The sequence below is a fragment of the Ursus maritimus genome, unplaced genomic scaffold (genome assembly GCF_017311325.1).
Source record: "Ursus maritimus isolate PB19 unplaced genomic scaffold, ASM1731132v1 scaffold_12, whole genome shotgun sequence".
NCBI classification, from domain to species: Eukaryota; Metazoa; Chordata; class Mammalia; order Carnivora; family Ursidae; genus Ursus; species Ursus maritimus.
Window position 1 is genome coordinate 69,492,155 of NW_024423564.1, and position 18,006 is coordinate 69,510,160.

Below are 18,006 nucleotides of genomic sequence, written 5' to 3' on the forward strand. Positions count from 1 at the left end.
GAAAAAAATAGACAAACCCCTTCTAACTACCCTTCCTCTAGTAGGAGGGGACAAACAAAAGTAGGTAAAACATAGATACCAACAGTGAAAAACATTCTGGAGAAAAACGGCACAGTAGGGGGAACGGGGAATGCCAATGGAAGTTAGGGTTACGACTTTAAGTGGGATAGACGGGGGAGATTTGAGGTAAGGTCTGAAAAGGTGAGGCAGTCTCCGCAGGTATCTGGGAAGGGCATCCCAAACAAAGAAATGAGCAAATGCCAAGAGTCTGAGGTGGGAATGGGCCTGGAGTATTTGAGGCGCAGCAAGGAGCCCAGTACAGCACAATAAACAAGATGAGTAGGAAGAAAACAGGAGTCTAGACCGTGGAAGGGCCTTGGCTGAGCATGTTAAAAACCCTGGCTCTTATTCTAAGAGAAATGGGGAGCCACTGGAGAGTTCTGCGCACAGGACTAACTAGGTCTATCTTGCACTTAACAGGATGGATAACTTTGGCTGCGGTGTGGAACTGGACCACAGGGAAGTAAGCGTGAGAGCAGGCAGGAGTGCTATCACATAGGAGATGGTGGTTGTCTGCACAGAGTGACGGTGAGACAGGGAGTGAGAAGCGGCCGGACCTCCAGATATTTAAGGTAAAGCCAATAGGCTTTACTGATGATTAGTGTCAAAGACATGATGCTAAGGTTTTTGACCTGAGCAACTGGAAGGACGATGTTGCCATGTACTGGGGTAGGGAAGATTCTGGGAGGCAGGGAGTGTGAATCAGGAGTTTGGTTCTAGACCTGTGAAGCGTGAGGTGCCCACACACCCATGTAAAGGAGGCAACTGGACCAACGAGTCTGAAGTATGGGGCAAGAGGACGAGGCTTGCACTATCCATCTGGGGGTCACCAGCTTCAGATGACATGGGATTGAAAGCCGTGGGACAGGTGAGGTCTTCTAAGCGGCTGTGGTGAGGACGGGTATAACACAGAAAGCACCAAGTACAGCACCGGGCATATAGTAAGTGCTCAATAAACACTTGCCCAGTGCAGCCACAGGGAACTCGGCAGGCCATTCGGGAAACAGTAAACTAGGCCTCGGTGTATATTTTAGACCGCCCCAGATTTACAGGCCTTTCACTGCTGACTTGGGTTTTCACAAACCTTTGGAGGTTAAAAATTCTTGGTTTTGGCTTTCATGTCTTTGTGTCTTCACAGAGAATTCTTTCCAGAAGTAGACTGAGCACGAGAGTGCCCGTGCTCTCGCCCACACAGTGACTATAAAACACCACACCGTGGCAGCAGACAGCTTTCCCAGAGCACGGAGCGCCTGTCCACACTCAGCTGGAACAGACGAACCCCCCCACTGAACCAGCTCCCTGAGGGCTGGCACGAGCTCAGGACACATGTCCCTACACACCAGGGGCCGGCTCCTTCGAGGCTGCAGGTGCCTCTTCTCCCCACCACACTAACGGGCACTTTCCCGGTCCTGGTGTCACGCTCCTCATAAGTGAGATTTCCTTACGATTCTGTGCTGCGCGCTCTGCCTCCCGAGACTGGTGGGCCTAACCCCCTCTTCCTCTGAGGCCTTGCTCAAATGTCACCTTCCAACAAGGCCTACCCTGACTACTGCATTCAAACTCACACTCCCTCCTCCAGCTCTCCCCTGTCCGGCTCTATTTTCTGCCATGCCACTTACTACCTTCCAAGATATTGAAAACTTTACTTACTGGTTATACTTTTTGTTCAATGACCACGTTGTCCACTGGGATATCCTCGCAGTGTTCTGTGCTCAAGTCCCTCAAGACATTGGTGAATAAAGCTCAAGTCCCTCAAGACATTGGTGAATAAAGCAGGAAGTGCTCACCTCACTGGGGGAGCAGCAGCCCCTAGCCCTGAGCCTTTCCCCAGGACCCCCAACTTTGAACAGCCGACTTTCAGAGAACCCGGAGCCTCCCCAGGAACCAGACTGCCCCCCTCCCCCACAGGTATCACCCAGTCAAGCTGTCATGAGTACACCGAGAGCCTGAGTGTCCTCCCCACCCCAGGGGAATACGAGATTAATTCTTGGGCAATCTGGGGGCAGCCTCACATCCTGGTTATTCTCGTTCAGTCCCTCCGTTACACCCTTGTCGGTTTCCTCATGCGCAAGTCACTGCTCTCTGCTTCTTCTCAGCCCCATCTCCCACTTCTCCCTGACTGCACTATGCTAACTTTCCCCCGTGTCCTGTGAAGTCTTGTCCCTTTACATCCTCGGCTTCTTCAGTGAACACCCCTTCCATCTGCTGCTTTCGCAGAAACCCGGGTCTCCCCGAAAATGGCATTTCCTCTCCAGCCCTGTGTGATGGCGGCTGCTCTTTCTTGTATTCCCCACGATCCCTCCTATCCTCTTTGTACTCCACGTATGCTTTCGAGCCGCCACTTATGTCATTCTTATTAGATAAAGTCAAAAACAAAAACCCATTTATTGTTCATGCTATCCAGAAACACTACCTCCTACCCCCCCACTGTTCTCATTTATTCTCTTCCCATTCACTAAGTGCTTAGCTCACAAGACACCCTTTCCTTTTTTTTTTTTTTTTTTAAGATTTTATTTATTTATTTGACAGAGAGAGACAGCCAGCGAGAGAGGGAACACAAGCAGGGGGAGTGGGAGAGGAAGAAGCAGGCTCATAGCGGAGGAGCCTGACGTGGGGCTCGATCCCATAACGCCAGGATCACACCCTGAGCCAAAGGTAGATGCATAACCGCTGTGCCACCCAGGCGCCCCCCCCAAATATTTCTTGAGTACCAACTATCCTTTTTGTAATTGGGATAAAACTGAAAATTCTAAGCCAAACAGGTGACCTTATAAGCTTGATTGGAAAGGGTGTCAGGGCGCCTGGGTGGCTCAGTGGTTAAGCGTCTGCCTTTGGCTCAGGGCGTGATCCCAGGGCTCTGGGATCGAGCCCCACATTGGGCTCCCTGTTCTGCTGGGAGCCTGCTTCTTCCTCTCCCACTCCCCCTGCTTGTGTTCCCTCTCTCGCTGGCTGTCTCTATCTCTGTCAAATAAATAAATAAAATCTTAAAAAAAAAAAAAAGAAATATTTGTGGGGCACCTGGGTGGCTCACTCTGTCAGTTGGGCGTTGGACTCTTGGTCATGATCTCGGGGTCATGAGGTCAAGCCCTGAGTCAGGCTCTGTGCTCAGTGGGGAGTCTGCTTGGGATTCCCTCTGCCTCTCCCTCTGCCCCCTCCCTGCTCATGCACACAGACACACTCTCTCTCTCTCTCAAATAAATAAAATCTTTAAAAAATATATTTGCTAAATGTTAGTGAAAAAATGAAATCTGGGGCATGGAGCAGTAGGCAAGCTGAGGTTCAAGTCTCATTTTTGGGTTATATCCTTCCAATTTGGCAGACACTAATAAGGGTACAGGATAGGTGAATCTCATCCTTGGATGATTATTATTATCCCCACTTCATAAATCACTCAAGAATATAGTTAGGAAGACACGGAACTGGGCTTTAAAAATCCACGTCTGACACCACAGCCCACGTTTTTAACCACCAAAAAACACGACCCTCTTGAACAACATAGCTTGCAGTTAAAAGACAAGGTTTCATACAGCTCACTGCATATAAGTATTCTGAATAATTTTCATAGCATTGACACAAGATTTTGTCATATAATACAAGCAGTAGGGAATTCTCAAAGGAAACAGAAAACTACTTTTCTCCATGGAGATATAATTAAAAGAATATAGTGAAGACCAAAAAAAAATCCAAAACATGTATTCCCAGATTTGTGGAAAATCACTGGATACACAGACATTTTAATTAAGACTGTTTCTGTGTAGCAGGATTTCAAGAATGGAAAGCACCTGAGGTGGGGAGACAATTTTCATGCAGATATATCTGAGCAGAACTCTCGGTTAAGGCAACTAGGATCGTGGGCCAAACCCAACCTACTATCTTGTCTTTCTGATGGCCCATGAAGAAAGAATTATTTGTAAGAGCTGAGAAAGAAAAAAAAATCAGAAGTATATTTCATGATACATAAAAATTATATTAAAATTTCAGTGTTCATAAATGAAATTTCATTGGAATCCAGACCTACTCGCTTGTCTGCATGCTGTCCACGGCTACTTTTATGTCAGAGCAGCAGAGCTGAGTAGTTGCAGCAGAAACAATGAAGCCAATGCTGGCTAAAACGTTGACCATCTGGCCCTTACAGAAAAAGCTGGCCAACCCAATACAGATCATTTCTTCTGACTCATCTTTCAGTTCACTAACATGGTCTTCAGTTCTACCTAACCCTGCTAAATCCTATTGAGTTTTTAATTTTACTAAATGTGTTCTTCAATTCTAGAAGTTTTGTTTTTCCAATCTAATATTTTGTTTTTTATAATCCCCTATTCCATGAATAGAATACATAATTCAATCTTGTCTTTATTTTTTAAAAAACAGTATATCTAATTGCTTTATCAGTTGTGTCTGGTAATTCTGATTTCGCAAGTCTTTGCTGGTCCCCCTCTGTTGTCTGGTGTTTTTCATAGTTCTCACTCATGGAGCCTTATTTCCTCGTGTGCTTAGTTATTTTTACTGTTGTTAGCTGTTCATTTCCTTGAAAGGTTCTTTGCAAGGAGCTCACGTCTTCCTCCAGAGCAGGCCTGCCTTTGCCTCTGTCAAGACCTCGGCGGCACTGCCAGTCTGGAATACCTTAAACTCTCATATACTTAAAGGTCATGGCTTGAGGTTCCATAGATCACCTGGTTCCCAATATCAAGTGTTGCTTTTTTATTAACGTATTGCCCTGATCCACTCCGAGTTCTGGCAACCTTTTCTGTAGTCCTGGTTGAGGGGTCCAGGTTTCCTTCTAGTTCATCCTATGCTGAGTCCTTCGGGGTTCCAGTTTAATGTGCAAAGGATCAAAAGATGGAAAATAGGGGCGCCTGGGTGGCACAGCGGTTAAGCATCTGCCTTCAGCTCAGGGCGTGATCCCGGCGTTATGGGATCGAGCCCCACATCAGGCTCTTCTGCTAGGAGCCTGCTTCTTCCTCTCTCACTCCCCCTGCTTGTGTTCCCTCTCTCGCTGGCTGTCTCTATCTCTGTCGAATAAATAAATAAAATCTTTAAAAAAAAAAAAAAAGATGGAAAATAGGGAAAAGATATTAGTAGACCTGGAGGTTAGAATGAGAAGGTCTAACATTTAAATTCTGATTAAAGGGGAGTAGAGAGAGAGTGGGCAGAGGCAATGTGTAAACAGATGATGACTGAAAAAGTTCCAAAACATAAGAATTCCTATACTCCAGAAGTATAGTGACAGATGGTGGCTACACTTGTGGTGAGCAAAGCATGACCTGTGGACTCTTCAAATCACTACGCTGTACACCTAAAGCTAATGTAACATTGTGTGTCAACTATGCTTCAATTTTAACAACCAACTCTGTAAAAAAAAAAATTTGTTTAATTTTAAAATTAAATAAATTTTTAAAAATCTAAATGAATCCAATCAAGATAAATAAAAACAAATTCTTACATTTATAAATTTATTCATATTTTATACAACCCTTTCTTCTATTCTTCCTAAAAACCTTGGGAGGTAGGTATTACTATCTACAAACTGGGACTCAGAGAACTAAAACAAATTATCTACAGTCATGTAATTCTAAGCAGCAGGGGCAGAATCCGAATCTCGTTCTTCTGATTCAAGTTCAGGTTCTTTCCTGTACGTCGGAAGTAGAACACAACACAGCAGAAGGCGACTTCGGAAGAGGAGATCCGGCCACTGCTAAGCGATCACCTCCAGAACTCAGAACCCTTAACTTGGAAACTTTCCCCTGGAGGCAGGTCAAAATCATTCCCACACAGCCATGCTTTCTTCTGAAGATAAGCACTGGACTGGAAAAGTCTTTGCAGTAAGAGGAACGTTCTAGCTTGTACCTTACCTTGTGAGTTATTCCCTGGGCTAGAGACCAAGTTGACTCAAATGGTTCATTGGTCTGGCCTGGTTCGCAACAGAAAGCTGCACAACAGCCCACTGGGTACCAACTGTCGGGGCGGCAGGACGGGAGCGTCCTCCTGAGCCCCCTCCTTACGCTGCTGGAGACGGTTTAAATACTGTAGTTAACATGTCCCAGGTGGCAGGCCTTTTGTTCATCAGTGTGATCTGACTTAGTAAATTACTACATCTCTTCCATTCTGGTGGCATTTCACTTGTTTACAGCTTATACTTGTGAGTTCTTGTTCGCCCAGAGCACTAAATTAAGAATTTTTCTAAGGGTGAAGCCTATGGCTTTCTAGCATAATTGGGCCCCATTCCCCAGATGTTAACACGTGGCTGACATCTCTCTACTAGCCTGGTAAAAACAGCAGACCATCCTTCCCTTGGAGCTGCCTCCACGGTGTATAAAAGCTGGGAGAATTATGACACCTGAACTCAGTGTACGAGGCACGAGAACCACAAAGCCAGAAGCCGGGAAACGGGCCTAGAGGTTAGACTATTCAGCGGGAAAGCCGAATAGCCCCAAATTTGATGTCTCATGTGTAGGCGCAGTCACCACCATCACAAGCAGCTACGGTCAAGGGCTCATGCAAGAGAGGAAAGAAAGGAGACCCAATTCCCACCTTTCACATCCGTCTGGTACAGGGACCAGGGGTGTACAAAGACGACAGACAACCGAAAGGAGCCACAGGCGGTTCTGCAACCATACACTGCAGACCAGCCACGCGAGAGGTGCCCTGCAGGGCACAAACACACAGAATGGCCGCGGCCCAATCTCGAGGCACCCAGCCTAACTGGGGAAGTGCACGGCCATGCACCTATCCACGCAGCCACGGTCTCGAGGCACCCCAGCCTAACTGGGGAAGTGCACGGCCATGCACCTATCCACGCAGCCACGGTCTCGAGGCCTCCCAGCCTAACTGGAGAAGTGCACGGCCATGCACCTATCCACGCAGCCACGGTCTCGAGGCATCCCAGCCTAACTGGGGAAGTGCACGGCCATGCACCTATCCACGCAGCCCCAATCTCGAGGCCTCCCAGCCTAACTGGGGAAGTGCACGGCCATGCACCTATCCACGCAGCCACGGTCCGGGTTCACCGAACACCTCACAAACACACACCAGCACTGTTTAGGTGCTAGGGAGACCGAGAAGGCCAGAAGAGGATTCTGAAGGGATTAGATCCTCTGTACTTGAAAGCCCCTATGAATTCATCATTTCAGTTAAATCCTTACAATAACCCTGTGAGGTAGGACTATTGGTGTCCTCATCTGACAGATGGAACTGAGGCTCAGAGTGGTTAAGGAGCTTGCCCCAAATCACAAAGAGAGTAAATAGCAATCTGGGATTCGAATCAAGCCAGGCCTGGCTCCAAGCCCGTGCTCTTAATAAATTGATAATTATTACACAGTTAATTATAGTACGATGAGATCACTGGTGACAGAGGGAGAAAATTCACAGGAAGCATTGAGGAGGAGATCATGAATTTTGTCTTCGAGGGAAGAGGTGGTCTTTGAGTTTTCCTAGGTGAGCAGCAAGGAGAGGGCAGTGTGAGCACAGATAAGAAGCACATGTCGAGGCAGAGGGGGGCAGAGGGTTTGCCTGTGGCTCAGTGATAGGAGCGAATGCGGGAGAGGAAGTCTGACCACGGAAGGCTTTGCACGCCAGGCTGCAGAGCATGTCTGCCAGGCCACTGCCTCCTGCTCCAACTCAACCACCCTCTGCTCTGTAGCAGAAGCCTTTCCAGGGCCCTCCTTGTCCCTCGCACCTGGCAGTGACTCCTTCTGTAAGGAGCTGCCTGTGCCAGCCAAATCGAAGGCTACAATCCTATCTTCTCTGGGCCCCTGCAAACGGGACGTGCTCCAAGAGGCTGCTGATGGACTGAGGCCAGAGGCCCCGGGCAGTCCCCCAACAGACACGGGGCTGAGCAGGTGACCCTTCGAAGCTGGACCCCAGCTCCCACAGACATCTCTACCACAGAGATCAGGTGCTTTCTCATTCTACTCACAGTTTAGAGTCCAGCTTCAGGAGGAAACCCAACCGATCATACTCTGAAAAAGAAAAGCAGAAAATGTCACTGAAGTCAAGCCACTGTTGACACTAGCAGATTGCATTCCCCAGACACAGACCACAGGCACAGACAACTGCTCAAGGAACAGAGCCAAATACATAAGCCACGACTAAATTTAAACACCTGTTTTATGAAGGACCAGGTTCAATGCCAGGTGTTTCCCAGGCCCTCTAGCCCAACAGTCCTATGCTGGCATGTAACTGCCTTCCTGTTTAAATGTGGTACTTGACTGACATTTACTTAAACCACAAAACCAGACCCCTGGAGAAGTAACAGGGCCGGAAGCAATCTCTGCTTCCTCTAAGCTCGAATCATAATTTTTGCTGAAGCAGCCGTGTTCACTACGGAGTGAATATGTGGCAGCCAAGGGTCTTCAAATCCATGGCAATGAACCCATCCTCTTCATGACAACCACAAAGAACTGAGAGATCTGACTACATAAAGGGAGGAAATTAAAAATGAAATCGAAAAATAAGTTGTAAGATGTTTACAACAAATGATAAATCATTACTAGTTTAAGTTCTTTATATCTTCCCTCTTTCTAAAATGAAGTTGAAGCAGTTTTACAAAGTTGTATGAAGTACAAGATTTTTAAAAAAGAAGGTATCTGGGACCAAAGGGGGAAATAAGCATAAGAAAAAGAAAATACATCCAGGATAAGAATACCAAAACCGGATGACCTATAAGGTCCTATGTGCTCTCTGAAGGAAGATTACAGATTTACCCCCAAGATTTCTCACAGCTAAAGTTAAATGCAAAGCATTGATATAAAACGGTTTACAGTGTTCATAAAATAAGCCAGGAGAATCAGCTATTCCTGCTACTAAGACTTGAGAAGTGTCATAAGATTATTTCCTATAGCTTTGTTCAAGGATTGCAAAACGTGTGTGTGTGTGCGTGCACGCATGTGTGTGTGGAAGTGACTACATCAAAATAAGGCAGCCAACGAATGCAGTTCCCAGCCGGCCCGGCTTCACCTCAGGGTGAGTACCACACCGAATACCAAGACCAAACAGCTGAATGGAGAAGACCACGCAGCAAGGCTTCTGAGGAGCTCAGTCTTTAATAAGCAACGATGGGCCGAGAGAAGGAAGTTACAGATACTGACAAGTACCTTGCAGGAGCCATTCTGCCAGGCCAAGCAAGGCCCACGATTGTACTTTCTTAAGCAGCAGAGCTGCAGTGAGAGAGTAATTCCTCTTCTTAAAACTGAAGATACCAACTAGGACACACAGACCACCAGAAGCTTGCCTCCCAGGAGAATACGCTTGGGCAGTCAAAGCCTTTCCTCAAAATAATGCTGCTTTTGCTCTAACTCAGATAAATGGCTAGGAGACTTTGCTTAATATATCAGGAACCTATAAAAGTCAGTAAGAAAAAAAAAGGTCTCAATTTTAAAAATAAACTATAAACAAAATTTGCAAAAAGGGTTAGTTTCAAAGGTTAATACTCTTTCGGTAATTCTATTTATCATTCCATTAAAAAAAGGAAATCTCATTAACTTGCCTATACCTGTTGCTTTTCCCCCATGTGGTCATAACCTCGGGGCAACTAGCCTGCTACTGCTCCTTGGCCCCGAGCTAAGACCTCCACGGATGTACAATGAATCCACACTTTGGCTGGTTCCTTCCAGAGACACCAAGAGAATGTTTTCTGCTTGTTGCAAACTCAGATGTCAGGGCCAAGCAAGAACGTAACACAAATGAGGGAAGGAGGGGGGACGTGCTACTCTCCCATAGTAAGTCATACTACTGATTTTAGCTTATTATGAAATGTTTTTTTTCCACTATGCATTTTTTTTTTAAGATTTTATTAATTTATCTGACAGAGAGAGAGAGACAGCCAGCGGGAGAGGGAACACAAGCAGAGGGAGTGGGAGAGGAAGAAGCAGGCTCCCAGCAGAGCAGGGAGCCCGAAGAGGGGCTCGACCCCAGGACCCTGCGATCATGCCCTGAGCCGAAGGCAGATGCTTAACGACTGAGCCACCCAGGCGCCCCTTCACTATGCATTTTTGTACAGTAGCCATAATATCTATTGATTATCTGCCAGCAGCATCTTGAATTTTGTTTTACACATACATAGACTAATCGTATATTAAATAGATAACACTTTGCATTTCTAAAGAAATTCCCTTCCTAGCTCTCCTGGACTGTTGTTTTCTCTCTTTTAAGAGACGTGAGTACCAGAGCTATTTCATTTTACTCTGTAATTTAAGGAAAGATAACTGTGTAAGCCCAGCGATGATACATGGCAACTGACATGGCCTTCGGGCCACAGAGCCCAGTGGGAGTGGAGCCCATCCAGAGACCCCACGCCTCGCCGGAGCGGCAGCCTCCACCGGGCCCGCCAACAGAAGCGCTCAGTGATGCAGGTCCAGCATTGCCACATTCTGATTTTTTTTTTAAAGCCAAGAATCTGGATCTTTTAAGGTAAAACTTCCCAATGTGTAACTATTAGCAATAGATTCAAGAAAAATTTAAAGATTTTGAGATTACCCAAAATACGTCCATGGGCAGGATTCAGCCAGTGGCTGAGGGTCTGTCCTAGACGGGCGGCCTGAGAGGACTGGAAGCGGTTCTCTTCCGTGGCCGAGCCCAGCAGATGCTCCATTAAACATTCGCTGACTGTTATGACCAGGGTTACCTGGTCACAATGGTCATATACCCAAATCAAATTAGCCTAACAGGATGCTAAAAAGAGTATTTCAGGGGCGCCTGGGTGGCTCAGTCGGCGAAGCGTCCGACCCTTGATTTCCGCTCAGGTCGTGGTCTCAGGGTTGTGAGATCCAGCTCCGAGTCGGGCTCGGCACTGGGCCTGGAGCCTGCTTAGGACTCTCTGTCTCCCTCTGCCACCCCCCACCGGCCCCCATTGCTCGCTTGCTCGCTTGTTCTCTCTGAAAAAATGAGTATTTCAGCCAAGCTTCTGGGATGATACATTTCAGGCACTAACGTGAGGTTCTGGACTGAGATGTAAATTTTCAAGGGAAGTGTCTGAAAGCTTGTACATAACTTGAAAGGCCCTCCCTACATGATATAAAAGTAACTGGCCATGAGAAATTAAGGAGGGAAGATGTGAACAGCTTCCGTGGAGAGAGCAGTGCTATGGACCCCATCTCACTCAAGGGGCAGGATGGACAGTACTTGTCTCTCCCTCACGCCTGGTGAGGGAAGCCTCACTTTGACCCTTAAAGAACGGGGAACACGGTGGACTTCGGGTACCGACAAGTGTAAAGGACACAAGTGGGCTGGATGGAAGGAGAGATGCCTTAGAACTGGCCTGCCTCCCAAAACTTGTTGTAGGAAAGGATGTGTGAATGAGCTGGTGTGGGTTTGTGTTAGGTCCCTTCCAAAACAGCTGTCCAGAGGGTGGCCAGGGCCGCAGCAGACAGCAGTGGCGCAGACACCCAGAGTCCCAGGAGCGGCAGAAGGAGTGACAAGGCTCTGGTGAGTGCACTGCCCCCAACAAGGAACGGCACAGCAGAGGTCCCTCATTGGAGAGGGTATCCCAAATGCCTACCAGGAGTGCCCCACGAGCGTTAGCTTTAAACACTCCACAGTTGAGACAGGGCGAACAGGATCTTATGTCTTTTCTGCTCCCATTCTTTCCTACCTTCCCCACGGATTCCAGAGAGGTCAGAAACTGCAGCCAGCATCTGGGGAGGAGTGGAAGGAGAACGCAGAGCCAGGCACATCCCCTTCCCAGAGTCAGGCACCTGCTGGTACTAAGCCCTGAGTGCAGGGAGGGGAAGTCACTGTAGCTTTGAATGAATTGAAAGCTATGGCTATTACATAAGGCAGGATACTCTAATTTTAGAATTGGTGACTCAATGTGACCATGGGATTTTTATTACCTCAGCGGTATCAAAAAATCCTCTGGACCTCCCACACTGAAAACATTTTAAGGGGACACAGGGAGACAAAATAAAGTGGGCTTTGATTATTCCCTGATGTGTCTTGAATGTTCAATATTCTGGTTGTACTAATTTAGGCAAAAAGGGCAATTTAATGGTTCACACAACCGAAGTGTGGAAAGGGCCAGGGTGCAGAGGGCTTCAGGGACCACGGGAAATGTCTGGAACACCACTGGGCCCCCCTGAGCCATTACCCTCCCCGACCAGCTTCCTTCCTAAGTCAAAAAACATGCTGCCAGCCACTTTCGGACACACATCTTCAGCTTTGGCTCTGAAAACAGAGACTCCGTCTCTCTGCTCCTAATGGCAAAACTCCCAGGGAAGGGCCAGGAGTGGCCTGGGGTGCATCCGTTCCTCACGCCTGCTCTCATCACAGTGACAGGAGACAAGGGTTGTAAAAAATCATGATTCCCACATGACACATGCGGTTAGGAGCATTTACCAGAAGAAGGAATGTGCTGTCTCAAACGAATGCAGGCTCTCGAGAACAGCAGGAAGTCTCTGGAAAACGCCGAGCCAGCTTAATCTCCTGGGTACAACAGGTATGGCCGTGGACTACGTCAAATGGGCCACTGTTAAAATGGGCAGTGGACTTTTTTCCTCTCATCCTCATTCTGCTGTGGGTTTTTTCCTTCCCTCACCGAGCTCCTTTTAAAATCTTTCTCGTAATGCCCTCTGGCTCACCTCCCTCCACTTCCCGGCAGACTTGAAGCCTGGCTCTGCCGTGTGAGACCTCGCTTCTCCCACAGCTCTCAAGGGGAGGCTTTCCTCTCAAATGCCAACTTCCTGCAGACATGAGGGGGAGTACTTATGATACGCTGTGGTGCAGTTTTCATCACCTTTCTTGTGTTTGGGGTTCGCTGAGCTTCTTGGATCTATGGGTTTATGGTTTTAATCAAATTTGAAAAATTTCTGGCCGTTATTTCTTCAAATTTTTTTCTGTTCTCCCCTCTCTTCAGGGAAGTTCCAGTGACACAAGTATTAGGCTGCTTGATGTTCCACTATGCACTAATGCTCTGTTCATTTTCCCCCCAGTAATTTTGCTCTCTGTATTTTACTTTAGATAATTCCTACTGAAATATCTTCTAGTTGACTACTCTCACCTTCTGTAGTGTCTAACTGGCTGTTTACATGTTCAGTACAGTTTTCATCTCAAACACTATTTTTCATCTCTAAATTTCTTTTTTCCATCTTATTTGTCTTTCTTTAATATTCTCATGTTTTCTTCTACCTTCTTGAAGATATGGAATATGTTTCAATGTCTTTGCCTACTAATTTTATCATTTGTTGTCACTAGGCCTATTTCTATAGATCGTTTTTTCTCCTCATTATGGGTTGTTTTTTCACGCTTTTTCTGAATTGCAAGTAATCTCCATACCCAATGTGGGGCTCAAACTCACAACCCCGAGATCGAGAGTCACATGCTCCACCAACTGAGCCAGCCCTTAAGTTTTTTACTTAAATTCCAGTATAGTTAACCTGCAGTGCTGTATTAGCTTCAGGTGAGCCTGCTCACCCCTGACTGGATGCCAGCCACATGAACGTTCCTTTGTTGGGTGCAGGCTATCTGTGCATTCCTTATTTATTTTTGAGGTGTAGTTAAATTACTTAGAAAGTTTGATCCTTTCAAGGATTGCTTTTAAGCTTTGTAGGGTTAAGATCAGAGCAAAGTGGACTTTAGTCTCAGTCTTCAGTCTGAGCTTTTCTTCCCCTGAGGCCCAGACTTGTATACCCAGCTGTCTGCCGGACATACCTGCTTCCTACAGACACCTGAATTCAGGCTGCCCCACAAAGGCTTCTCTTTCACCGTTCTCACACGTGCAGAACCTGGCTCTCCTCCTGCGGTCCCTGCCTTAATGAATGGTACTGCTATTCACCCAATTGCCAAGCTTGAAACCTGACAGAATTCTCTGATTCCTATTCCCTTCTTATTTAATTACCATGTCTTTTTTTTTTTAAGTTTTTATTTAAATTCCAGTTAGTTGACATACAGTGTAGTATTAGTTTCAGGTGTACATTATAGTGATTCAGCACTTCCATACATCACCCAGCGCTCAGTGCTCATCATGACAAGTGCCCTCCTCAATCCCCATCACCTATTCCCCCCTCCCCCACCCACCTCCCCTCTGACAACCAGTTTGTTCTCTATAGTTAAGAGTCTGTTTCCTGATTTGCCCCTCTCTCTCTTTTTCCCCCTAGGCTCATTTGCTTTGTTTCTTAAATTCCACACATAAATGAAATCATATGGTATTTGTCTTTCGCTGACTTATTTCACTTACTTTAATACTCTCTAGCTCCATCCACGTCCTTGCAAATAGCAAGCTTTCATCCTTTTTATGGCTAAGTAATATTCCACTGTATATACACCACATCTTCTTTATTCATTCATCAACTGATGGACACATGGGCTGTTTCCATAATTTGGCTATTGTAGGTAACGCTGCTATAAACACTGGGGTGGCAAGAATTACCATGTTCTTTTAGTTTCATTCTTCTAAATGGATCCCAAACCCACTTACTTTTGTCTGTTTTTACTATCCTTGACTAAGAAGTCAGCTCCACCTCTCATTTGAATTACCTGCCTCCTGTCTTGTCCCTCTCTAATAGATTCTTCCTGATGTGACCAGAGCTACCTTTCTATGGGACAAATATGGTTCTGTCATAACTCTACTTAAGGGGCACCTGGGTGGCCCAGTCGGTTAAGCATCTGCCTTTGGCTCAGGTTGTAATCCCAGGGTCCTGGGATCGAGCCCCACATCAGGCTCCCTGCCCAGTGGGGGTCTGCTTCTCCCTCCCCTCTGTAGCTCCCCCTCCTGGTGTGCTTTCTCCATCAAATAAATAAATAAAATCTTTTTAAAAAATGACTCTGCTTAAAACCTCTGAACATCCTCTATTGTTCTAAGAACAAATCTCAGTCTCTTGGTTCATACGATTCTTCAGGATCTGACCTATACCAACCATCCCAACTTTACTTTTGGAGTCCCTGCATCACCCCCACTCTGCCCCTGCCAAATTCTATGCTCTGGCCAGACTCAGCTACTTTCTTTTCCTCCAAAGTTTCTTTACCATCTCTAGGCCTTTGTACATGCTTTTCCCTTCTCTTAAAACATTATTCCCAACCCCTTTCCACACTGGTTATTTCCTACACATTGCTCCTAAATGACCAGCCACCTCAAACTCAAAATGCTGCAAATCAGACTTATCTGCACCCTGTCCCCCAGCCCTATTTTTTGTTTTGTTTTGTTTGCTAGTGCTATTACCAGTCAGTCCTCCAAGAAAGACGTGTTTGGTGTACCCTCTCTCATGTCTAAATACAGACCCTCCTCCCTACACCGCAGTCACTGCTTTTGCTGGATCTGCGCTGTTGCTTAGGCCGTGTGGCAAGCTCTTCATCTGTCTGTACCTGTCCTCCCGGCCTCACCTTCTACCACTCCCCTTTGGGCAGCCTTTCTGCCTGAGAGCTGTTGCAGACAATGTTTCCTCTATTTGCAATGCCCTCACTCACCCTGCTGACTTGGCAAACACCCACTCATCCTTCAAGATACAGTTGTCAAAGCAAAATCTAACAGGTACTTTGCCAGTGCCACAAGGACCTTCACGGCTCGGCCCTTCCCTACCTTTCCATCCCCATCTTGCACTATCTTCCCCACCGTGCTCTCTGCTCAGGCTATTCTGGCCCTCTTGATTAAGCCTTGAATAAGCCATGAACTGTCTCAACATAAGACTTTTTCTTAGAAGCAGTGTTTTTCTGTCTGAAATGTGTCCTCACCTCTTCACTTGGTTTAATTCCCAGGTATCCTTTAGGCCCTAGTTCAAATGTACTCTCTTTCAGAAGAGCATGCGTTGACCCTCCTGCCTCGGTTGTGCCCCCTCTTTCACGCTCCTCTAACACAGTGTTAGAGTGGGAACAATCATTTGTCCTCATGGCACTTCTGTCCTCTTGTGGAAACAAGCCCTTGGGTTTCTTTTAAGGAACTGCCCTTCTTCCACTGCAGGCAAGCGGTGAGACTACCAACAGGACTTGCCCGCCCGGAGCGGAGGCACTTGACAAAAGCTAGCTTAGTTAGTTGGACTCTTTCTCTCTTAAACTGAGTGGCACCAGGGAGTAAAACAGGGTGCTGAAGAAATGGACTGTTGTAATCTAGATTCCTGGCACTGCCCTTCATGTCCCTTCTGAAGGCCAGCTGTGTGATGCTTAATTTTGTTCTATGGGTACCCGTGACCTTCCAGTAAATTCCTTTCCTTTTAAGTGAGCCAGGTTGAGTTTCTGTTACTTGCAATTAAACAATCCTAACTATATGTATCTTGTATAGGTTCTGGCATAGCGGCTGGTATTCCATCAACGTGCTAAACCAATGGAAGAATGAACACAGTGACCAGATGACCAAGAGAGCCCAATGAGTAGCCCTAAGACCTGCATTCTTGTCTCCCTCCACCCCTTGCAAGGGGGCAACGGGAACTGTGCACCAATGGTGGCAGCCGCAGCTACAGCTCCCTGTCACTAGCCCGACCACCTTTTACAGCGCTCGCGCCGTTTCTGGCTCCCAGCCCACCCAGATGATTACGTCACAGTCACCTGCCTACGGAGAGCCTGCCCTGGCTCTTAGGCACTCCTCCCCCATTTCGGTTTCTGGCTTTGACTTTGGGGTTCCCTTTCGAGGACTCCGCATTCGCCCAGGCAATTCCCTCCTGTCATTTATAAAAGCCTGAAGCTTAAGTTTCTCCACAAAGACTTCCTGAGGCTCCTGAGTGACTACCCCACTTCTGGCGCAGCCAGAGCTCCGACCTGACCGGCACTGCGCTCTCATATTCAGAAGCTGGTTACTGGTGGACTGATCTGTGCCCAGCTCCTCATGGAGGTCCCAGACTAGCAGGAGAGCTTAAGTCTAATCTTTAGGAAATGTAAACTAGAATCAAAAACAATCGGGGAGGCAGAGGCGCAATGCTCTGGGACACAGGAGCGGAGTTTCTTACTGTCGGGTTTGGGCAAGGCTGCAGACCAGAGCATCTCACTACATACAAATGGGTGTTTGAAGCTGCATGCGAATGCAGCTCAGACGACGGAAATGCTGTTTCGAGCGTACCAGTTCTTCGGGGTCAATTCGCATCCCGGGAAGCCGGCGGTAAAGCCTGGGTCTCGCCAGCAGTCTGCTGACGCCAAATCTGTAGTAAGTACAGAAGACTCTGGGACTCGCAAGTCAGCCGGGCACAACGTAGGCTGATGTGCGCATATAGCCCACCCCCAAGTGCCTGAAGGTGCTCTCTCCTCAGGTGTCGAAGCAGCAAGCCCACAGCTATGCAGTGAAGGACAGATGTTTAGTCTGTGGTCTGGGCTTCCTGCGTTAGCCAGGCTGCAAAGCTCAGCAGTATAAAAATCCCTGACCAAGGGGCACATGTGTGTCCTCTGCCTGGCTCCAGGTGGGAAGCGGCATGGATAACGCAAATCTCTGCTCTTCTCCTCCTGCACCTGTACCACGTCAGACCCATGAATGTGCGTAGTGCTTTTTCAGATGCCTGCGGTCTTTGAAATTAACCATGAACTCTTCTGCTGCTAATCCAAAGGACCAAGTCGGTGTTCTGAGCTCATGCAAACTCCTAGAAGGTTCGGAAACTGGACATAAGCAAAAGGGGGCTATGCGCTAAAGTGTCTGCACCTAGTGATGGAACCGCTAAGACAAAATTAACAAAATTACAAGGAGAAATATACAATGAGTGTCCTGTCCTGTCACCGTAATGGGAAACACAAGAACCACTGACAAGCCAAGATCACAGAAGCTGCGGGAATTCAAAGACCTGAACAATTAATAAATTTGAACTGATATAGAGTACCTTACAGCCAACAAGTGGAGAATGCACTTTCTTTTCAAGCATATATGGAAAACTGACCACCTCTGAGGCAGCAACCCTGATATAAAAAATTATTAACACTGAAATAAGCTCAAGCTTTGCACTTAAAAATATGAAGATGCTTATTTGTGTCTTACAGCAATTCAACATTTAATGTATTCCATAATATTCTGTATTTCATTTTGTTTATAATTCTGTAAAGAAGATTTTAAAT

At 46.8% G+C, this 18,006-nt stretch overlaps 1 protein-coding gene across 4 annotated transcripts in view; it reads right to left on the reverse strand.

Moving 5' to 3' along the window:
* ST3GAL3 (ST3 beta-galactoside alpha-2,3-sialyltransferase 3) overlaps positions 1-18,006 on the reverse strand; it is a 182,812-nt gene that overhangs the window by 88,228 nt on the left and 76,578 nt on the right. For all 4 annotated transcript variants that reach the window (XM_040627405.1, XM_008699323.2, XM_008699322.2 and 1 more), the window contains one exon: positions 7,973-8,015. In XM_040627405.1, the coding sequence (XP_040483339.1) occupies positions 7,973-8,015 (43 nt within the window). The remainder of the gene's footprint in view (positions 1-7,972; positions 8,016-18,006) is intronic.